Source organism: Phycodurus eques, chromosome 4 (genome assembly GCF_024500275.1).
Source record: "Phycodurus eques isolate BA_2022a chromosome 4, UOR_Pequ_1.1, whole genome shotgun sequence".
NCBI classification, from domain to species: domain Eukaryota; kingdom Metazoa; phylum Chordata; class Actinopteri; order Syngnathiformes; family Syngnathidae; genus Phycodurus; species Phycodurus eques.
In genome coordinates this window covers 29,266,477-29,291,186 of record NC_084528.1, presented here as the reverse complement: position 1 = coordinate 29,291,186, position 24,710 = coordinate 29,266,477, and the positions used below count along the sequence as shown (strand labels likewise).

At 40.7% G+C, this 24,710-nt stretch overlaps 1 protein-coding gene across 1 annotated transcript; it reads right to left on the bottom strand.

Annotated features, from left to right (window-relative positions):
* Nucleotides 1-1,128: 1,128 nt before the first annotated feature.
* LOC133401769 (rap guanine nucleotide exchange factor 5-like) lies at nucleotides 1,129-23,291 on the bottom strand. Its single transcript, XM_061675140.1, is given in 19 exon segments — nucleotides 1,129-2,722; nucleotides 2,803-2,857; nucleotides 2,935-2,999; nucleotides 3,103-3,190; nucleotides 3,727-3,777; nucleotides 3,851-3,941; nucleotides 4,636-4,814; nucleotides 4,951-5,073; nucleotides 5,493-5,590; nucleotides 6,283-6,432; nucleotides 8,143-8,221; nucleotides 8,362-8,392; nucleotides 13,257-13,354; nucleotides 13,437-13,581; nucleotides 13,706-13,784; nucleotides 18,309-18,332; nucleotides 18,335-18,408; nucleotides 18,964-19,097; nucleotides 22,996-23,291. Coding segments are annotated over 19 exon segments (1,863 nt in total). The 5' UTR covers nucleotides 23,176-23,291; the 3' UTR covers nucleotides 1,129-2,603.
* Nucleotides 23,292-24,710: the final 1,419 nt, after the last annotated feature.

Below are 24,710 nucleotides of genomic sequence, written 5' to 3'. Positions count from 1 at the left end.
CTGGGCCTGTGGCAGCAGGTGCCGTGGCACACTTAAAAGGCCAAGAAGGACACCTGGTTAACGTCATTAAGACATTGTGTGCTGATGGAACTAACCCTATAGAAATAACAGTGGATATTTTACTTCTTCCTACTCCTTTTGGACCAGCAGCACATGTTGTTTTGGTATGGGATACAATTCATATTGTAAATTTGTATTTCTTTTTTCTTTTTCTTTTTTTTTTTTAATGCTGCATGTTCAAAATAAACATTCAATCGAGCAATTAATACACTCATTGCTCATGTACAGATAAGATAGCAAAATATCAGAGACATTGCTCAGTCAATGCAGTAGTAGTATGGAGTAAATTTCTACACCACTGCAAACACCTCTCAAAGTAGAACATTGCTATATTTGTCAATGTATATTTTTATTACACCTTTTGCATTAGATCTTAATAGATTGTGTACCTTAATGGACTGTACCGTATATTAGTTCTTTCAAATGCTGAGCATCCCAGTTACAGATGTTTTTTCTGTACTGTTTTACAGCTAGAGACAGCGAAGTGGCATCAGTGGTTTGACTTTCGGTAGGTTAACTTTTCTCTCGTTCTAACACAGCCATCATTTTTTTAAACAATAGTGTGTACCGCAGGACACCAACAAAGGCCTTAGAGAATGAGCTCAACTAATGTTTAATTGGTGACAATGTACTATAATTTATTTGAATTTAAAAAAATACATTATACTTACAGTATTTGTGTCACTGGAAATTCAACTCCCACTCTGGTTTACTTTGTTTTGCACGCCACACACAGCACAAGATCGCACACATGCAGGCATGCAAAGAGAGATTCAGAGTGAAAGAGGTGTGCATCGAGTGCACCACTTGAGCTGGGTAGGTAGGGACAATGTCTTGCTCAAGGGCCCCTCGAGAGTAGCCAGCAAGCAGAGAGATGCTATCCAACAACTAGTTGCCAGTTTTACATTTTTTGTCCTACACTGGGACTTGAACCCGTGCCCTCCGACTCCAAAGCTCAAGTCCTCGCCACCCCATATAATGCAATGTAAAAGTCACATTTTACAGTAATTAGGTCACTTTTCTGAAAAATATTTTATTAGGGGCACACTGGGTCAATTGATGGTTTGCCACGTCACACACACCAGTCAAAACTGTTCATTGAAATGTAACAAAGTTGAGACAATAGAAATAAATTATTCTGAAACAAATAAATAGGATATGCACACGCAATATTTAATAAATACATTGCAAAAAATGCATTGTTTTAACAGTCTATATTTACAATGGTGTATACAAATAAGTGGAATGTAATATACCGGTACATTCTACTGAGTCACAACTCAAGATACATCTAGGGCAGCAGCAATTTGAGGTTTTGAGCTCGGAAATGTTTTCTTGACTTCAACTTCTCACTAAATGTTCGCAAAACCTCCTGAAAGTGCTGCAGTATTTCACGTCACATTTTCCCTACAGGGACAGTCCCCCTCCCTACAACATTACACTATCCAAGTAAACGAGATTAGATGGTTGAAATAGACAGTGGGCTTTGTGGCATACTAAACTCAAATAGAACACAACGCTGTTGGAATTCCATTCTGAAAAAAACGTTTTGAGTACAATAATATAGACTGATGTGATTGAATGTGTCTTCTCCTTATATTGATTGTCCACAGCATTTATTTGAATATGATTTTTTTTTTTTATGGTGTTAATGTAATTGAATTTTCAACCACCTTTTCAAATTAACATTCTCCAATAATCCAGTGCATTGTTTATCTTATATAACCACACACTGAACAATATAAACACTAATTACTTTAAGCATGATTTGTAACTCGTCTGTAAGACTTGGGCTCCACTCATGTAGTTATGACTGCAGTTTCTCCACCATCAAAAACAACAGTAGATAATGTTTTGAAGCAACACAGAACAGAATACATCTTTAGTAAAATGCTCTTTGGTTGTGGTCGTCATTGTCATTCTACCATTTAAATAATTAATAGTAACTGGGCTATCTGCTATACTGTATATTAACATTTAAGGAGCCACTTAAAAATGGTGTTGAATTTCTTTAATGGGAACCACCTCGACATTGATGGCTATCAATATCTCGTTGGCTAAACCACTGTGCATGACACGTGTGCCATGAGAGATCATCAGGAAATTATCCAATTTGATTTCATGAGTTCAAAAATGATCCATTTAGTACAATTAATATATCTCTGTTCATCCAGTGATGTATAGTGCCAGGGTTGAGAAACACTGGACTCAGCCTCCCCAGATGAGTCGAACTGGGACAATATGAAACCCATTTGCCAAATGCTTCCACCTGCTGGACATTGAGAGTCACAGCAACAGTTTAGACCGGCCCTCTATGCGCCATACACGCAGCAGGGCAGATGTGAAAATGATATTGTGGTGAACCTCTCCAAAAATACATGTAGTAACAAAAACAATCCTTCCCTTTATATTTTTCTCCTCCGTTAGATATGTATTTCCTGATTGACCAACTCTCTCTGGTGGTCGTCCAGCTGCGTGACCTCGGCTTGCTGATATGGTCCTGAGTGTTAAGAAGAAGGCTACAGTAAGTAACGTCTTTCCTCTCAAGTCCGAGGCTCCAGCCTGTGTGACAGTTCAAAGAGGGACTGCTGATTGTCGATGATGTGAAGGTTATCCATGTAAGCGTGCACTTCTGCGCTGCTCTTTGGGCTGATGCCGTTCCCTGTAGGGGTTCAAGGGAGAGCATTTGTATTCATCCTCACATCTCTTTGCCACTGGTTAACTCAAAATACGAGTACTGACCCAAATGATCCTTCCGACACTGTCTGATGATACGGACCGTGTCGGCGATCATGTGCTGGTGAAGAGGAGTGACAAGCATGTCAGTAATCAATGTGATTTGAAATCCAGCATTTTGTCTCGTCCATGACTTACCAACTTTTCAAAATTTACCAGATTTTCATGAAATGTCTTGTTGCCTTCATGAATGAATGTGATATCTTGAAAAGAAAGAGAGAGACATCTTTAGTTTTTAGCTACATGTGGTGTTGCGTCGGCATCTTGATCCAGTTTCCATATTGATGATGATGACGCCGAGTGTACCTTTAAGCAGCAGAGGAAGAAAGGGGATCTTTGGCGCTTTCATCTTTTTGAACGTGTCCCTGTAGGCCTTATGGTTCAGCGAGGGATCCTGTGAAGACAAAACAAATGTGTGGGATGCTCAGCGCGGACAATGTGCATGCACATGGGCGCCGCTGAAAAAAGCCCTATTTGTTTCATCCTATAGTCACCGAAGCACTGATAAAGGAATTTTATAGTTTGTATTTACAGATGCATCTAAATAAACTAGAATATGGTGGAATGTATTTCAGTAGTATCATTCAGAGTTAAACTAAAACACAGTATTCTATACAATACATACACCACACACAAAATGAAATATTTAATGATTGTATTTATCGTATCAAAGATTATAACTTACATCTAAAAAAAACACAAATTCACCCGAAAGAAATTTTCATATTCCATAAGAAACAAAAGCTTTTTTTTTTTTTTTTTTTTTAATGTAGAAATGAATAGTGAGCAGTGTTTTCCTTTGGCTGTCACTTTTTTAATTCAACTACAGTACTGAAATAAACTTTTCTGCGATATTCTTATTTTATTGAGCTACATTTGTGTACAGTACCCATAGTAACATTTTCAATGAAAACCTCAAAATACACTTACCGTGATGCTCTCTAGCTCGGAAAACAGCTTTTTAAATTTCCCAGGAATTTTCTGCAGGAATAAAAATGGCATACTAAATGTATTGTAACATTTTCAAGAGAAAAGAAAAATTTGAGCTCGTTACCTCCCACGTCTGACTCAGGCGACTGACAGCAGCAGTGTTCAGGCCCATTATAATAGCAAAGAAACAGTGGAGGTTCCTCTGTGCTTTGCAGCTGCCCAATGACATGCAGCGAAGTTAAGAGTAGAGCGCGACAGCAAATAAAGTCATGCAGTTCATTGATCAGCCACTAGAGAGCGGCATTTCCACAAATATGCAAGCGACAGTACAATATTTCCTCACATTGGGTGTATACTCAACTGCAGAGAGGGCAGTAGGGGCATTAAGGGCTTTACTCGTGCGAATATATTTTTTCAAATAATATTAAATACAATATATTTTTTCAAATAATATTCTACACATAACCTTATAATTAAAATTAAAAAATATTTGCTTTGAAAGCCCTTTCTCCCCACTCCAAGCGAGACTTGCGCTCTTCTTGTCCGCAAAAGTCAGATGTTTGAATCTTTTCAGGTTAGTGTTGAAAATTTGACCATCTTTTATTCCAGAATGCACTATGCTTTCTCTTTAAACAGCAGGGGAAATGTCAGCTTTACAGGTGCCATATATGCTGGCAGCATGTTGTGGTCAACATGTCAATCGCAACACATGGTGGTATCAGCAAAGGGAAATTACACCCAGGTAGTGGCCCTTTTTTTTTTTTTTTTTTTTTTTTTTTTTTGTTCCTTCAGGGGAAACGGAGGCATCTATTTGAGGAACGGCATTAATCTGAGTGGATGACGCACCCAGCGAATAATTAGCGTGGAAACTGTTATCTGAGGAAATATGATGATTAGATGGATGCTTACTGGGCAGCTATCTTGATGAACTTCTTGATGAGCTGAACTCTTTGGCAGAGCGCCGTGCACAGCAGCACTTCAGTCATCACCCACAGTTGGATCTCGTTGCAGCGCTGAAGTAGCAACTCTAGCGCCGCCGGGTGGCTGCCGCTAGTATGACGCCTGAACGTGAAGTAGATCAGCTCTTGCTGCAAAAAACAGCAACACGGCTCATGATTGAGGCAGGATGAGGATGGGGTCGCTGAACAGATTTGTACAACCCTAGACGATTACAGAAAAGAAAAGATTTGAGCAACCCTAGAAAATGAAAGGTCTGGTACAAACCTCGTGAACCGAGTTAAATATGGTCCAGTCAATGTTGCTAAGAGCTACAGCCACGTTCCATGTGTTTAAACTAAGCATGCGTGCGGTCCTCTGTTGTAGTTTTGAGTTTTCTGTGAATGGGTTCTGAGGAGGAATGAAAATAAAAAGAACATGATACAGTGCAAGATATACAGTATACTGTATGATTACAGTCTTCAGATAGTACTGTAGTGTACCTACACTCCTAATCAATTATGTATGCCCCAGTTCACCCATTTATTTTAATCATTTACCTTGCCAAATATTTTGGATATGCTTCCAATTTTGTGCTAACAGTTGCTTAGAGGAGTCAAGTGTGGAAGAACTTGTGGGACCGAACCAAGCCCTTTCTCATGTCCTCTGATTTATGAAATGCTCCAATATTTCAACCAACACAATCTTGTAGAAATTATTCCAAGCAGAGTGTACCACTGTAGATTTAAAAGATTTGTTGTTGTTATAATGGTGTACTTGTGTCCATATTATGTCTGGTAAAGTGACTGATGTGACAGTGTTCTTCCTACCAGGACTTCACCCAGGTCCTTTCTGCAAACATGCAATCTTCCCACCGGCCGCAGCAAAGGGGAGAAAAGTGTGTCGTGAGGCTGCAGGAGGAGTCTGCCTGCAGGGGAGGAAATATATCACACATCACAAGGGGCAGACAGCAGGCAAGATCTGTCAACCAGAGTACAAGAGATAAGACTCCACTTGGAGGAAGACAGACACAGACTTAACTGTTTATTGATAAACTAGAAAACTTTTCTTCCTTTTATTTATGTATTTATTTATTTTTTTAAATCAGTGAGTTCATGGTTGCCCCAATAAGTGGCAGTTTACAACAACATTGAAGGTTAGGCATGTATGGAATCAGCAGTGGTTTGGTAAGAAATATGAATATTTACTTTTTCATAGGGTAACGGTCAATTAACTGTGCGTATAGTAAATAAATGTTTCTAGTCAGACTTGTTAGGACCTTTAAAGACTCTTGTTATTTAAATTCCAATACATATATGCTCACTGTTGGATACTTAATCATTATATATACAGAAATGACTGATGATCTAATCCAAGAATTGAATGAAAATTACAAATGAGAAATACAAAGACTATAAATATGAAAAACACACGAGAGGACAAACACCACACAGTATATCCCAAAGTTAACATGTTTTGATAAAACATGATACTAACTCTCTTTCTAGCATCACAATTGCTGATACAGCTACTGTACTTGATTGGATCACATTAAGGTTGTTGGGGTGTACCTAATGTTGATCACCTTGTTAACGTGACCTTGTGTAACAAAGTGTTTACCTCCAGGATAAGTCACGGCCACCAGCACCAGTTCCCCCTGGGAGACGTCCATCCTCTCAGCCACTGCTTGGAGCAACTCCTGAGCCACAACACCAGGATGGGCTCTCATGCTCAGATAGGAGTCCATCGTGATGTACACATGACATGGTACTGCTCACCCACACGCACGCACACACACACACACACACACACACACACACACACACACACACACACACACAGAGTATACAATCTCAAGGCAAGAAACTCGAATGGTTATCAATTGACTGTCTGTTGTCGTACTTGAGCAGCTCCAACTAACAGAGACAAATTCCTTGTGTGTTTTTCTGACATACTTGGCAAATAAAGATGATTCTGATTTAAATTTTAAGGAGAATAATTATTAAAAAATTTAACTTTGTTTTCAAACATTTATGTAGGTACTATTCTTTTATTCTAATATAAATTATGTTCAATACATTTTAATTTTATCGTTTAAAGGGGCTGTTTGCAGTTTTATTATAAGAAACCACCACACCCGAGGAAGAACAACTTATCAGAGACAGAACGCGTGACCGATGAGGTGTCAGACATTTGCCTTGCACTCTCTGGCACAGCTGCAGCCTCATGCTGAACTGTTAGTTTTGGCTTCAGGAGCTTTGCTGACTATTTTGGAATATCTACATCTTGAGGAATTAAAAAAATGTACGTCCCTCATTTGTTAGGTAAGACTAGCAAACAGAAGCAAAGTGAAGCAACTTCAGGCAGCTGAGAGAATTTAGAAACGATGCCAAATTAGCAACATTTGTACTTTGTACATACTTTTATTACCTCTTTTTGATTTTTAATTGATTGATTTTTTATTTTTTTTTTAAACTGCAAACTGATGTATTTGGTGTTGCAATAGCACTCAACATATGAAAAAAATCATTTCAATAACGCTAATGTTGACTTGCCTATGAATATTCTCATTCATCCAGGTCATTTGGTTCTCAGGGCATTAAATCAATCGCAACAGGACTGCTCTGGTTTATCTCTCATCTGAGCTGGCTTCATCAGTTTGTCCACAAAGCTAGTTAGGACAGCACTAGCCAAACCTTGGCTTTTTTACAGTGCTAATGCTAGCTTGGTAATGCTAGCATAGTGCTGGGAGCGCAGCTATTTTGTTGGACAGCATTCTCTGTGACTATTACAGCTATGCACTTTCATAATTGCACGCCATTATGAATAGTTGCAGTTTTTTATTTTTAGTATAATTACGTGCGGTGTTAATGTTAAAATTTTTCAAACTGTGCATAACGTTACAGTGGCTTACAGTAATATTAGATACAGGACAGTATATGTTTTAGGACTAAAACCTCTGCCTTGTTTTTGATGAAAACTGGCGTACTATGCAACTGTTTTAAAGAGCTATTTTTTGTAGGTGGTAAGTTTTGATAACAATTGATCCAACAGCACAAAATGTAAGCGGTACATTTTCCGTCTCACATTTCACATATTTATTGTTGAAGTAAGATAATCTCTGTGTCCTAGTTGCTTGAGGCCAAACAACATGGATATATTGCTTTTGTTGCTTGTCAGTGCTCTACCAGTTGTGATCTTCCTCACTCACTTCATGGGAAATGCACGCTTTTTTATGTTTCCTAGTTGTCATGATCACCAAATTAGCACTTCCCCTTGAGAGGCTTCCCGACAGTACAACACGCTGTTGCGACCAGAGTATGTATTGTTTTTCACAACTGGATCATAACGCAGGAATGTGCATGCCAAACTGTCACATTCAGTCTTTGGCAAAATTCCCATTGTGCTGCTGCTGGGAGTAATGCCTCATCTGAACAGCTTTAGGAATAACGATGATGACAGGAATGTGTGTGTCTTTACCTTCCTTGGTCTGTCTCTGCGTGGCCCTCGACAAGACCCCGTTCTCTTTCAGGCTCAATTGGTGGAAAAGTGCTTTGCTCTGGAGGAAAGGAAATGAACACTGAGAACCACGTAACAATGTCCAACAAGGCAGGAAGTATGGCGATAAATAAACCAGCAAGTACAGTGCACTTTGTACAGAATGGCCTGTTTAGTTATATCAAAACCTTCTTCACTCACCTTTCTTTGAGGGGAGTATTCCTCCACTGTGCTGGGGAAAAAAAAAAAAAACAAGTAAAGAAAAAAAATTATGCACCAACCAACACAGGCCCAAACATCCATCCATCCATCAATTTTCTGAGCCGCTTCTCCTCACTAGGGAGGTGTGTGCTGGAGCCTATCCCAGCTATCGTCGGGCAGGAGGCGGGGTACACCCTGAACTGGTTGCCAGCCAATCGCAGGGCACAAAGAAACAAACAACCATTCACACCTATGGGCAATTTAGAGTTGTCAATTAACCTAGCAGGCATGTTTTTGGGATGTGAGAGGAAACCGGAGTGCCCGGAGAAAACCCACGCAGGCACGGGGAGAACATGCAAACTCCACACAGGCGGCGCCGGGGATTGAACCCCGGTCCTCAGAACTGTGACGCTCTAACCTGACGGCCACCGTGCCGCCAGGCCCAAACATGTTTCATTATTTAGCCCTTGAAGTGAATCTTGTGATTGTTCATTTTTGATTTGCATAAATCCATCTCCCACACTGTCTAATCAAAGCATACGCGTGTTTGGGTTCACTTCATTATTTCAAGTCAATGTCAAGAAGTTGAGAGCAGCTTGCTTGGCGGATTTTTTTTTTCCCAACCTTATTTATTTATTCTACCTATTCTCCACAGTTAGGCCTGATGGATGACTATGATGAGTAGCCCTGTCTATTAGGGTCCTTTGCATCACAATAGAACCAACTTGCTGGGCAGCAGCCGTCCTGGCCTCCTAAAAATATATCTCAGGGTGTGGAGTGCTGTGAATCATAAGGCAGCCTTTTGAAAGGCTTCTAGAGAAGTAATGGAGTTAAGTTACTTAGCTATTAGGAGCACATGACAGGCTTTCTTTTGCAGAAAAGCTAGATTGGCTAAGTCTGCATTCTGTGGCACAAAGCAGCCAATTTTGTCCTCCCAATGGGTCTCATTGTAAAAAGCCCATAAATAGTAGAGTATGTCACTTGGTGCCACCCACACAAAGTGTACTGGTTGTAGTGGGTCTCCCTCTCTGGATGTGAGCAGGAATGAGTCAGTGACAGAAAACAACAGCGGCAGCATCAGGCGGGATCATTTGCACTGGCTTCTGATGGACAGCAGGACAGAGCCTCCCCTGGGAGACTCTGATTGGAACCTGCGGTCCATGGAGGGCGAGGGAGGGGGGGCAGTCACACATGGTGAAGTGCATGGCAGCTGGGGGATTGTAACCTCCACCAAGGAGGTCATGTTTTAATCTCTGTTTGTTTGGTAGCGAACAGGATTCCGCGACTACTAAATCAATTTCCACAAAACTGTGTGGAGGGCGAGGCAAGAACCCTCTGACCCTCCCACCCCCAATTTCTTCATATATTTATTTTTTAAATACATTTTCCTTATTCCTCATTTTCAAGCATGAATCCCAATGACAAAATACCGGCGTGTACAGGAGGTGGCTGTCTATTTAGGTGTACTGATCCAAATTAGGATTGTTTGTACTTTGGGGAGGCCTGCAGTGTAAAGTAGATTAATTCTGTGTTTTAATTTGTAAATGTAATTATTATAATTAATCATTATTATCTATGTTTTAAGATCACAAAACATGACACTGTCTTACAATTAATGAAAGAAAAGTAGCCTTGATAAACACGTTCACAACAGCAGTAAACCAAATTATATATATTATATATATAGTAATGATAAATTATGTATTATAATTCTCAGCATTCTAATTATTATCCGTAAGAAAGAATAAAATATTGTCCGGAGTAATATACAAAAAAAATTTTTACGAGAAAAAGCAATCGAAACTGTACCTAATGCAGTAATCCCTAACCGTACCCAGGAAATTACCAAATGTTGTTTAATTGGTCTGAACACGGTGGACGACTGGTTAGAGCGTCAGCCTCACAGTTCTGAGGACCGGGGTTCAATCCCCGGCCCCGCCTGTGTGGAGTTTGCATGTTCTCCCTGTGCCTGCGTGGGTTTTCTCCAGCCACTACGGTTTCCTCCCACATCCCAAAAACATGCATGAATTGGAGACTCTAAATTGCCCGTAGGTGTGAATGTGAATGTGAGTGCGGATGGTTGTTTGTTTGTATGTGCCCTGCGATTGGCTGGCAACCAGTTTAGGGTGTACCCCGCCGCCTGCCCGATGATAGCTGGGATAGGCTGCAGCATGCCCGCGGCCCTAGTGAGGAGAAGCGGCTCAGAAAATGAATGGATGGATGGATGGTCTGAACATGATCATTTATGTACGACAAATCTTTGTTCATCTATCTGCCAGGGATGTACAGCGTATTAAATACTCTCCCACAAATTGGCAGAAGTTGGAATTAATTTGTCCATGCATTGCCATTCATACAAAAGAATAATCCTTTTGAGTTCAGTTTACTGCCAGCCCGCACAGTTAAAGTGGATGTTTGACTTCAATAGCCGTCAATGGCAGTGAAATGAAAGAGTCGAGATTTCAAACTGAGTAAGTACAACCCGAATTCCAATGAAGTTGGGGTGCTGTGTTAAACATAAATAAAAATATAATACAATGATTTGCAAATCATGTTCAACCTATATTTAATTGAATACACTACAAAGACAAGATATTTAATGTTCCAACTGATAAACTTTATTGTTTTTAGCAAATAATCATTAACTTAGAATTTTATGGCTGCAACACGTTCCAAAAAAGCTGGGACAGTATCATGTTTACCACTGTGTTACATCAACTTTTCTTTTAACAACATTCAGTAAATGTTTTGTAACTGAGGTCACAAATTTTTGAAGCTTTGTAGGTGGATTTATTTCCCATTCTTACTTCATGTACAGCTTCAGGTGTTCTACAGTCTCTGTTGTCGTATTTTACGCTTCACAATGTGTCACATATTTTCAATGGGAGAGAGGTCTGGACTGCAGGCAGGCCAGTCTGGTACCCGCACTCTATTACTACAAAGCCACGCTGTTATAACACGTGCAGAATGTGGTTTGGCATTGTCTTGCTGAAATAAGCAGGGACGTCCATGAAAAAGACGTTGCTTGGATGCCAGCATATGTTTCTCCAAAACCTGTATGTACCTTTCAGCATGAATGGCGCCTTCACAGATGTGTAAGTTACCCATGCCATTGGCACTAACACAGCCCCATACCATCACAGATGCTGGCTTTTGAACTTTGCGTCCATAACAGTCCGGATGGTTCTTTTCCTCTTTGGCCCGGAGGACACGACGTCCACAATTTCCAAAAACAATTTGAAATGTGGACTCGTCGGACCACAAAACACTTTTCCACTTTGCATCAGTCCATCTTAGATGAGCTCGGGCCCAGAGAAGCCGGCGATGTGTTGTTGATAAATGGCTTTTGCTGTGCTTATTAGAGTTTCAAGTTGCACTTACGGATGTAGCGCCGAACTGTATTTACTGACATTGGTTTTCTGAATTGTTCCTGAGCCCATGTGGTGATATCCTTTACACATCGGTGTCGGTTTTTGATGCAGTGCGACCTGAGGGATCGAAAGTCACGGGCATTCAATGTTGGTTTTTGGCCTTGCCGCTTACATGCAGTGATTTCTCCAGATTCTCTGAATCTGAATCTGAATATCATCTTTTGATGATATTATGGACCGTAGATGATGAAATCCCTAAATACCTTGCAATTGTATGTTGAGGAACATTGTTCTTAAACTATTCGACTATTTTCTCACGCACTTGTTCACGAAGAGGTGAACCTCGCCCCATCTTTGCTTGTGAATAACCGAGCAATTCAATTCAATTCCTTTTATACCCAATCATGCCACCCACCTGTTCCCAATTAGCATGTTCACCTGTGGGATGTCACCTGTCCCAGCTTTTTTGGAACGTGTTGCAGTCATACAATTCGAAGTTAATGGTTATTTGCTAAGAACGACCAAGTTCATCAAGTAGAACATTAAATATCTTGTCTTTGTAGTGTATTCAATTAAATTTAGGTTGAACATGATTTGCAAATCATTGTATTCTGTTTTTAGTTATGTTTAACACAACGTCCCAGCTTCATTGGAATTGAGGTTGTACATTTCTGAGTACAAAGAGACAAGTTCATAGTTATGTCAGCATACGTTTACACCTTTTGTGACATTTTTGGTTGGTGGTATGCCGCAGGATTCTTTTTGTTAATGTAAAATACAGAATGTGCCGTAGCTCAATAAAGGTTGGGCATGTATAACACAATGTGCCCTTAGTCATATATGTGTATGTGTGTGCACATGCATCTAAATAAATTTTTCTTTGAATAGCTCAGTATAATTTGATGAACGTGCAGCTTGTGCCTCACACATTTTCCTGCACATAAACGAGATGTTGCAATGAGCCGCCGCTTCCATTGAAGATGAACTCGCTCGTTATCAAGCAAGGACAGAAAGTGTGCCAAAATGTGGCTATTAAAATTGCAGCCTCGCTTCAGTAACTTCCTGTCCCCCACACCCTGGGGTGTCCCTCGCCTAAAGCGGTAACATCGCAAAGCTTCATCACCCCCCAAAATAATATCAACCAACTTTAGCAAAATGTCTCTTAATTGATGCTTGCACATTGCTGTATTGGTATTAGTATTTATTAACTGTCATTTATCTGACAGCTCGTCTTGATTTTATGCCCTCGATTTATGGAGATTCCTCATAAAGAGCTCCCTGACTTTCATATTTACATGCACAAAAGCACAGAACACTGCATTTCCTCGTCAGCCTCTGAAAGGATCCATTGATGAGAGAAGAAGAAGCTTTTCCTTTGTGCGGTGTACATGTACAGTATCTTGAAGCTTCCTCTTAGGGATGCAGAAGTTCATACTTGTACTTGTCTTACCCAAAAACTGCAATATTGTTGTCTATAAATTATTTGGTAATCAGTCATTGATGACTTCTGATCATGTTACTCACTGTCTACGATGCAGCTGGTAAAGCTTCTGCAGCTCCCTAACATCCCTCTCCAAGGCGGGGTGCTCATAAAGGTCATCCAGCATATAGTGGTACAAAGTCTGCAAGGAAAAGTCTGTTTTGATTTCTGCCTGTTAAAACCGCTGCTTTCCCCTGCTTTATTGCCAACCATTCGTCCTCTACCTTCATGAACACTTTGACATGCTCGTCCTCTCTTAGGAAGTCTCTGCAGAGAAGCATCCACTGCGACACCAGGTGCGCCACTTTCTGTTTCCTCTCCAGAGCCTCCTTCGCATCTTCTTTCACTCTGCAGCACTTGCAGCAATAAGTAAGTGTGGGTTAAGGCGAAAAATGTAAGATGTGTGATTTTGACTTCAGGCTTGTTCGCTTGGGAGCCTGTTGAATACAATGGAATGATGAGGAAATATTATTTGGTTGTTATTGAAGGATATTGTCCCAGAAGAGCTTGGCATAAATCACTGGTTGACATAAACACTGGGTAGGTCAGCAAAAAGTCATCCAAAAGTGTGTCTGTAAACACAGAAACATCATTATAATACAAATGTACATTTTCAGTGCTACTGGACCATTTAAACTCTTGTATCTGCCAGTATGACTCATTTATGAAGTGGAGTCATATCAAAGGAGAGCAACATGAGAGAGATTTCTGAGAGAAAAAGTCCTTCGAGCCTCTGATGATGACTTCCACCAGCCAAAGCTTCACTTGTCCAAACAAGCCCGAGCGTAGCTTTATCTCGGCCTCTAAATGTGCTGGTACGTGTAGGTTGACTCGCTGCAAACTATGATTAAGTCTTACTGATCATGCTTAGCCAGCATCTTAATGTACTTTTCTACCAGTGTTTCCTCGTGTGTTGTTTGCCCTCCTCAAGGTTGCACATGCTTAAATGTTCCTGTAAAATTATTGAATAAAAGCTGATCAAGGAAAAATTTTTTTTTTTTCAAATGTTCACAGTGAGTTTTTTTTAAATTCAAAATTTAGAAAATATGAATAGTAATAAGTACTAAGGACATTTGATATGTTGTGATTAAATTAAAGCATTATACTTCATATATATTTATGAATTGCATGAAAACAATATGCAAAACACACTATCCATCCATTTTCTGAGCCGCTTCTCTTCACTAGGGTCGCGGGCGTGCTGGAGCCTATCCCAGCAATCATCGGGCAGGAGGCGGGGTACACCACTTAAAAATGATGTACCGTAAATTCTCGTGTATAATGCGCACCCTTGTATAATGCGCACCCCCAAGTTGAGCTAAAAATTCTGGAAAATGCTTCTACCTGTTTACAATGCATGATTTTACTTCTACCCATATGAGCAAAACATGAAGTATTATCTGTATTTTGTTAGTTTTTTCAAATAATTATTCTGAACTTAAGCACTTTATTTGAACACATAATACTTTCTTTTTATTTACATGCTCTTATTTTGAAATTCACAGCCCTACTTTTATTGAGTAAGTGAGAACACACACAGTTGTGCTCAAATGCCCAGGCAGAATTTGTAAGATGTGTACAATTCTTTTAAGAAAACACGAAGGACCAGGCGAAACACATTTAATTTTATTTTAATGGGATTTCAATTAAACTGTCAAGCATTTCAGAAAAAACATTATCATTAAACAAAACATAACCATAAAATAATTAATGATGGTTGTTTTTCAGTCATCAGTCATATTAAAAAAAAAATAAAAAAATTCACGCATTGGGCCTAGGTATGTAAACCTGCACAACTGTACATATATGCAGTCATATGTACCCCTGTCATATCAGAATGAAAGTGTAGGCTACACCTTTTTCATAACATCTAGGTGGCATACGAGAATGAAAATGTACAACTTTTTCATAACCTCTCGCGGTGGCATACATTTATAAAATGTGAAAGTCTTTTTCATTTTCTCCTATACCTATGTGTAATGCGCACAGTTGACTTTTGACATTTTTTTGGGGGGGGGAAATACGCGTTATACACGAGAAATTACGGTAATATGATTTTACTGTAGTATCTTTTATGCAGTGTGTTGTGGTACCCAGAAGCCTTAATTTCCTGACATGCTTGGAGTGAAGTGTAACCTGTTTTTGGAACACACTTGTACTGTATGTTTCTCCAATGTGCTTCATTTAAAACTATCAAACAACTTGTCTTGCAGTGGTAGTCAGCATTTGCATTCCGCTTATATTATGTGCTCAAACATTAAACCAAACCTTGACGAATGGAAACTCATCATGGGTGAATTGATCCGCTCTTTTATAATCTTGCATGGAATCAATCAGGCTGACAATCGGTTTTCTATTTCAATAAGTGCACATAAAATTGATTATCGCACCCTTTGAATTAAGCATGTATATGTGTCACTTATTGACTACAGCCACCACCAAAGAGGCATTTTCCATTTGTCAAAAGCTTAAAATCCTTGTAGCTGGAACATCTTGTCTTTATGAACACAACATATTATTTTACGTTATTTTTTTTAAACTTGTAGCACACATCTATAATGTAATAGGAAAAAAAATACTTTGGTTGTGCATTGGTAGTGAAGTTATTCAAGTAGCTGACTTTTGTGCAGCAGGGGATCAATTCCTGATTAGTGCGCCCTTCACAATCACCCTGTGATTAGCCTCACTTACACAGAGATGTTGCGACTGGTCACGTCAGAGACGTAACAGGAGATAAAAGCAATAAACCTCATTGTCATGGAGCTCAGAGAAGGCAGAATATTCCCACAAGCGTGTATGTTTTGACACAGTGACTCAGCACTTTACAATCTGATACATTGCGAGATAACTTGATGGACTGTCACATTCAGCACAACAGATGAGGAAAAGTTGACAAGTGTCAAACTTCACATCCCTGTCCCAGAGTGACGACATTCTCTTACACATAGGCGCAGGTCTGTCTCTGTTACGGCTCAAGTACTCTGATTTTTACAAGGTGGAAAATATTGGCTTCAACAAGCACTGGGAAAAGGGGCTACTGACTGGTGACCACACCAGGCGTAATATGCATTGCTCCCCATGTCTGCTTTAGGCTCCAACTCCCCTCCAACCCTAACAGTACACTAAGTGACACAGATGGATTGTGGTGACTTTATTTGCCCCATATATGCCGAAGGTGCTTTTAGAAGCAAATTACTAGTACCGAATAATGTTATCTAAGCTATCTTTAAGAGAAAAATTATAGAGCGTGCATGATAACAATGAGTTTATTGAGTCAGACCATTACATATCAGTGGGTGGAGATCAATTGATGTCTCTTTGCTTCTTCTCTTTTTAGCTGTGTGGCTCTGACCTTGTGACATCTCTGCAGTGAGCTTCTGTGCTCTCCTTTCATAGTGAACTCATGCAGAATGATTACTCAACAACACCTGTGAATTTAAAGGTAGGTGCCTCACTTGTCAATACGGTATTGTGTGTGTTTTTGTTAGTGTGTTTTTGTGGGGTTTTTTTTAGTGTGTTTTTGTTCCACAATGTTCCAATTTTGACACACCGTGTTGACTATTGCAGCACCAAATGCTACACAACACATGCCACGAGACAGCATTGAGATCAATTTCATTCACTTCCTCATCAGAATGAGTAATGATCCCCATTGAGGTGCTTTGCCTGCTTCCATCCCAATAACAGATTAAATGTGATCACTTACATTTACCAGGAATCATAGCATGTACCCGGTACCTCCCTCTCTTTCTCTCCCTCTCATCCTCTTTCCATTCTGGAGGTCTCCCCCTTGCCCGTCTCTGCTCGCTGCAATCACAATTTCTCCTCCCTGCTTTAGCAACAGAGAGTTTCCTCTGCCTTGGCAACAGTGTCACATTATTATTAGTGTACCTGCTGCCACACGGAGAAGTGAGTGCATTTGTTGAAAGAGTGTGTTTCCATTCTAAAGCTTAGTCTGCCTGCTGTTTGTATGAAAAAGCTTTTAAATGAGGAGAGCCAAACTGCAGCGTGGGGGAATGATTGCCTGGGAATGGAGGAAATTAAATGAAAAACAACTGATGAGATCCACGGGGGAGCGGGAGCCTGGCCCATCTGACTTAAGGTGAGCTGGGCTGCATCCTGGACTTGTCTCCAGTTAAGCACAGGGCATATAATACTGTATAGACAAAACCACACAAAATCACATTCAAACCTATGGACAATTTAGAGTCTTTGTATAGTCAAGGTTCGATATTTGCATCGTCACATATTGCTCATCATTATCATATTGCTTCGGTGCTATCTTGTGGCATCTTTGTGCCAAGGAACTATGCTGAATTGAAGTTGAGGAGCTTCATGTAGATCTTTGCCATCCCATTGAATCTATAAGCAATTTCACCTTTAGAGGGGTGTCAATTAGTCACAGATTTTCACTGTATAACCGGAAGCATGTTTTTGCAATGTGGAGGAGAAACCCACAAAAAGGTCCGAGCTGAGATTCGAAACCAGAACTTTTGACTGTGGGGCAGTATCGCCTACAGCAGACTCTGACCCACAATGATGACAGGGTCTGACTGACGGTGGATATTTGGAGGCTGATGCCGATATTGATATTTGGCGGAATAAAATTCAGATAACCGATTAATCGGCCAATTAATTTAAAAAGTACATATTGAATACAATATCTCATTCTTTGATCCCTTAACACTTACAACCATAACGATACGAATTGCAGGCAGAACATTGGACTGTTTCACAATACTTTGTCCTTTAGTATTAGTTTAACTTTACAAAAGAGACATAAATCGGCCGTTTTTTGCCAATTTTGTGTTTGTTTGTTTGAATATCATTATTTTTGTCTTATGTTGTAATGTGTTAATGTGTAGAAAAAAAGGCAAAAACTGGGGGGAAAAAAGTCTTCTTTTCCCTGATTTGATAAGGGCTAATATCGGTCAATTAAAATCGCCCGGCCGATTAATCGGTTGGACCTTAATAATGGCATCACGAAACAGTATTAGCAATAAAGCATTCCTGTGCATTCGGAAATTTGATGACGTGATCCCTCATGAAGAGCCCAAATGGTCTAACGGAGGTGGTGTCGAAGGTGTGTCACTTACCGGTCTCTTTGCCCTGTGTGGCCGCTGGTCCTCCTCCAGCCTCAAGCCATTCAGCATGTGGTCCAGGATTTTCTCTGGGGTCCCTGACACCACCATGTACCTGTCAGACACCACAGAGTCAGTGGACAAGTCCTCGTCCATGGAGGACAGCGAGCGGCCGCTGCTCCACTCCTCCTCGCCCTCTGTGCCCTCGTCGTCAATGTATCGGAAGTAGGGCACGTCGAACGTGGGCAGAGAGGACGGCTCTACCCTGCCGGTTCTGTCGCTGCCGCTGCTGCCGGTCCCCTCCTCGGACCTCTCTTCGTCTTCGTCCTCCTCCTGCTCCACCAAGGCGACGTGCAACAGCAGCATCTCATCCCGCACCAGGCTCATCCTTGCCCTCACGCCGGCAATGTTACCGTGCTTACCCTGCCATCCAGTCCTGTGTCTCCTCCTCACAGATAGTCTAAACAAGCCCCCCCAACCTGCTCGGAACGACTTGATCGGGAAGGCTGGAGCTCACAGTTCCATGCTGCTTAAGACTATCCAACACAGTCCTGTATGAGCACTAGTTGTGATGGATGCGTGTGAGAGTGAGAGTGATCCAGAGAGACCGATGAGAGGTGGAGAAAGCGTTCTTGAGAAAGGCAGGCAGGGATTTGTGAAGTGGCTTTACCTCCTGTTCCTCACCGCCTCCTCCTCCTCCTCCCGCTTCCCTCCTCCCCTCGCCGGCTGTGACGACATCCTCTGGAGAACCAGAACGCAGCGGCCCCGCTCCTGCACGCGCACTGCCTCGTCACTCTGGACAGGCTGGACATGAGAGACGGAGAGAGGGAGGGATTGTATTATCACCAAGGAGACCCCCACCTCCTACTCCCACTCCCCCACTCCCGCCCTGCATGTTCTCCAACTAACACAAATCACCACTGATTTCCATTACAATGCTCTGTCAAAGCCTGCACTGTAAATGAAGCCCAATTTCCACTGATCATTATTCAGGTTGTATCAGTAGGAGCCCATTCAGGGATTAACATAAGTGGCTCATACATATTTTAATTACCGATTCCTGATGTCGGCTCTATTAAATTATGACTAGTGCCTTCGGGGTCTCGGTGGTGTAGAGTTTACATTGTCTGCTGTTTCCTAGCTGTCTTTATGATTTCATATTCAGATTTGTCATGCCAAGTCACTCTATCTGATATAAATCTGAACCAGGAAAGGTCACCTCTGTTCTATCTTTAAATCGTGTACGGGGAGACAGGCAGGTCCTCTTTTTGCACGGCTTAACCAGACAGTGTGGGTGGTAAACGCGCAGTAACTCCTCATAACATCTGATAATTTGCACAGCAATCATCAGTGTGTCATGCCAGGAAATGTGTATATTTCTGGCAAAAAGTAAAGGAATTAATATAATATATTTCATTTTTCTGCTCATGATGGTCAACTACTGGAGGTGATTTTTACAAACAAAACAACTCAAACTTAGGGCATGTTTTATACTACGGTATACATAAAATACACTTAAAAAAGGTTGAAAATGTAATGATGATACTAAATTTGTGTGGTTTGTTGGGTTCATTGACAGATACATTTAGATCCATGATGACGGTCAGTTGTAAAGACTGCATATACCTTACTCGTTCGACTGAAAATGCTAAAATTGTTGACTCATTATATGTTGGCTTGATTGTTCCAAACATTTTTCAAGGTTATTAACAGCAGTTTTCTCTGTGGTGTATCAAATTTAGAAGACATTTCCTTTCCTTTTGAAGAATTTTAACACCATGAATTTTCAAAGCATTACTTTTTCGACAAAATCCTACTACATTGTCAGTGCATAGCAGACGCTATGCAATGTAAAGGTATACGGTAGACAGATGTACTGTATACCAACTCCAAACATTGCTTTTTCCCCCCGTTCCAGATAGTAGGAAGTATAAGGATTGATGGAAGCCACTTAACAACGGCGGGTTTGGATCGCATATATTGGCCATAATGAGGACTTTACTGTACAGTACATGCACACGCAGTCTGCCCTTGTTCTACTCCTCCTTCTCACCCATCAGTCAGTGCAGCACTCATCTCTGTGTATGCAATTAGCTCTGCAGATACCCTGGAAGCAGTTGCTTCACCCCCCCCCCCACTTCCCTAATTGCCTTTTGAAGAGACGCGTTCAAGCATTACTTCCAAAGGCGCATTATCATTGTTACAATATGGTGTATATACAAACATAGCATATGCAAGTCTTGGGCTAGCTTTGTTTTTTTCATTTTGACATTGACAATAAAGATTCAGGTGTTAGTAAGTTGATCACTATTAACTGAGTTTGTCAGCGTCAATATGCTAACAAATCTTTCCTCACGATGAATTATTTATCTGACTCTGCCCAACTCTCATCTAGCCCTGAAGTCTTCCCAAAAGAGATGAAGTCTGTAGAAGAGTAAACACTATTGGAGAGCTATGTGATTTTAAATGGTTTATTGTCTCTCTCTGGTTTCCAGATGCATTCCGCTGGCTAGAGGGACCCTCTCTGCTCTGTGCTGCTGGCATACATGGAATGGAACCCTCAAAGGGAACTGTAAAATCTCTGTCCTGACACAGCGCACATTTGGGCCAAATTCTGCTCGGGGTTGTTCAAACACCAGCTTGGTTTTCAAAGAAGCATTTGATGTTGACTTGGTTATCCCTAAAAGTTCCTTGCAGAGGCCTCTGTTGTCATGCTTTAAGCTCTGATCAAATCTACAGTGTGCGCGTTATGCAAAATATTTGCACATGCATTTGCAAAGAAGAGCAGTTCCAAGTAATTATCCAACAAGGCGACGTGAATTATACGAAGGATATAAATCATAGAGAAATAAATGAAATAAGACTGAAAGTGATTGCATAACAGTCAGAGTGCATTCGACTGGAATAGTCGTGCATTCGCCATCTGGGAACGCTGAGCTCTTTGATGCCCATATTTAGATATGAATATGAGTCACATGGCATGAATGCGCCTAGCATCATTGGATTATTGTAAACCACTAGATAATCTCTATATTTCCCAAGTCAAGTATTAACTAAGATCTGATTGGATAACGCATGACGGTCATACTGTATATGCGTATATTTATATCGGTGCACATTATTTTCCACTATTTACAGTATATAGGAGCAGTACGAGAATAGCTTGTTTTATGCACGTTATCGGGCACACAGATTAACAAAGGCATTGTGCAGGCAATGCGTCATTATGTTGAGATAAACAGATTTAGTGTTTGGAGAAAAGGTCGAGGACCTGATGCACTCGACTCCACCCTGAAGCCACAAAATGTCCTCGCATGGTGGTCTGGCTTGCTTGCGTCACTGCTTCCTGCCATTGTTGCACGGTCGAAGCGAGCGCAACGATCCAGTCGTCAGGAAGCTGAGCCCGCCATGATCTCAACCAATCAGAGACCATCGTTTGAAAAGTGAGGTAGATGCAATCTGTCCACAATACTTTAGTTGTCCTATTTTACCAATTTTTCGCTATCTCTGGTGTGTTCTCAGGATTACTTTACACAAGTGGAAGATGCAAATATACAGTTGAGCCCTGAAGTATTGAACAAAAATTTTAGTTTTTATGATTTTTCCCTTAATAAACCACCAGAATTTGAAATAAAACGAGTTATTGGAGAATACAGTGACTATAAAAAGCAGACTTCTTATAATTACTGTAGTCCCCTGTTCAAATCTCAGGTTTTTGTGATGTAAAAAATGTATACTAAGTCATTTAAAAACTTTTTCCACCATTAATGTGACCTGTGCAACAAGTCTACACACCCTTTTATAAGGGTGTGTGGACATTTTATAGCAACTGTAGACTTCCATGTTTTTTAATTTAAAACGTTTTTAATGCAGTGTACCTCCTTTTGGTACGTGGAAGATGGCGTCATGTTTTCTTGGTGGAAAAAACAACAAAAACCTTCACAACATCAACAGAAGTTAAGAGTATCCTTAAAAGATTAGTTTAGCTACGTTAAAATCGGAATTGGAAAATATTGGGAAGTACATAAAAACTCCAAAGTATAGCACATCATGTGTCAAACATGGCGGAGGCCGTGTTATAGCATGGGCATGCTAATGGAAGGTGTTGCCTGGTGTGACTACTGAACAGAGGAACAAGGATGACTTGTAGGGTGAATAGAAATATGCTCTCTTCTCACATTTAGCCTTATACAGTGATTTCTTGACGTGAGCGTTTTTTCCAGCTATGAGCTGTTACTTGGTCAGTTTGATGCTTTGTGTTGTGTGGCAAAATTTGAGTTCCAAGCAAGCATCACAGTGTGCCACTGCTCAAGTCAAGTGACAAAAATGTGGGCAAGGAGAGGCACAGCTGCACACTCAGCCGTTTATTGATTCTGATCATTCTTAATCCATTTGGGTGAAAAGCATGCTAAAAGCTGTCACTCATGTTCAAATACTTCTGGACCTAGCTGTACTGTATATTGTTATGTTTCTGAGGTGACTTGTCTTGCAAATGAATTGCTTATTGAGTAAATTATTATTTTGCCTTAGTCTTGTGAGCTAATCTGTAAGGACATCAGTCACAGTGTATCTAAATGCTAAAATATTACTGGTGACATCAATAAAGTGAAGCTTGAGAGCAGCATTTTGGAGACATTCAAGTTCTTCATTAATCCATTTACAGAAATGTGATGCCAAAGTTTCTCAATGTTTTTTTTCTCACCTCATTTGCCTTCTGTGGGCCCTTGCTGTGATTCTGCAAGAAGCGGCAGCCATCCTTGGCCAGTCTCTGGACCATCTCCAATCTGGACAGCTCCTCCTTATCATGCAGGACGCACATGTTGCCCGGCTGCAACGAAGGGGAGACGGAGAACATGTACCTCAGACCGCAGTCCCACGACATCGCTGCCTCGACGACCGGGACAAAGACTACAAGTGGAGTCTCGGAGCTGACTTGCAAAGAGACGAGCAGCCGAAAAACGAGTCTGTTGTAAGCTCGACAAAATCCCAGGGAGTCCAGGTGCGTGCGTACAAAGTGAATGACACACTGCCTTCTCGTCCTTCCCTTGCCTTTCACCACAGGGGCGGGGAGGGAGTTGGGAACAAGGGCAGGTTCAGGAAACATCTGGCCAGCCAAACACACCCAAAAAGGAAGTTTGAGAATCTCTCGAATGCAGGAGTCTGGATTGACGGAGTGGGCAGGGTGCATTGAACTGGAAGGTCAGACACTTTGTTCAGCCAGGCACACAATACGATAAGTAAATGTCAAACCACATTTGTTAGGTGTTACTTGTGTTCGTATTATTCATCCCATGAAGGAAGGGCGCAATAATGATAAACTATAAAGAAACAGCATTTCAATGTTTACTCTCTCATGAAGCTGATATAAGCTTACAAAATAATCTTTTGAAATTCTAATCAAGAATTTTTATTTGACACATTTGAACTGCATATAAATCAGTGATGCTTGAGTTGTTTGAATATTCACAAATGATGTTGAATAATGCAATCTGTCCACAATACTTTAGTTGTCCTATTGTACCCATTTTTCACTATCTCTGGTGTGTTCTCAGCATTACTTTAAACTAGTGGAAGATGCAAATATACAGTTGAGTCCTGAAGTACTGAAAAACAACAAAATGAGTTTTAGTGATTTTTGCCTTAATAAACCACCAGAATTGGAAAGAAAACAAGATATTGGAGTACACAGTGTATTATGTACAGTATTCCCCTGTTCAAAGGTCAGGTTTTTGTGATGTAAAAAGTCATTTCAAAACTTTTTCCACCATTAATGTGACCTGTGCAACAAGTGTGTTATCATTAAACGTTTTCTGTTTGCTGACACTGGCATCACAAAAAAACAAACACTTGAGTTAGTCATGCTGGTGGTCACTGAGCTTCACTCACAATGTTTCAAATGGTTGTAATATTACTCCCAATAGTGATGTAATTGTTTTCATTTGCAGGAAAGATCTTTGAAACCTCACCTTTCAGGTGACAGTGAGATTAAAAGAATGCTACAGTACATACAATACTACTGACCAAGGACATTTATTTTTCCCCTATGAGCATTTTATCTGTTAACGTTCTATCGATTTTTCCACGGACAGCAGCGTAGCGTCTGAACGGGTCCTTGCAGGGCCTTTCACTTGTGCTGGCGTCCCTCATGTGCTGACCCAGCAAAGTGCCACATAAGAAATGGTCCGTGATTACAGTTGCTCGTGTACCATTCACCTTTTTGCTCTTTTGAGAAGACGCAAAAGGAGTATTCCTAATTCCATCGGATGTACAGTATATTCTTTAAAGTTTACTTTTTACGACCAACAGTTTACAACGTCCGTTTGGCAGAGACAGTCCCATGTGTAAAATACTAGTACTGTACTTCTTTCATCAGTTTATAGGGTACACTAAATAGCAACAGTGGGAATTCTTATAGAA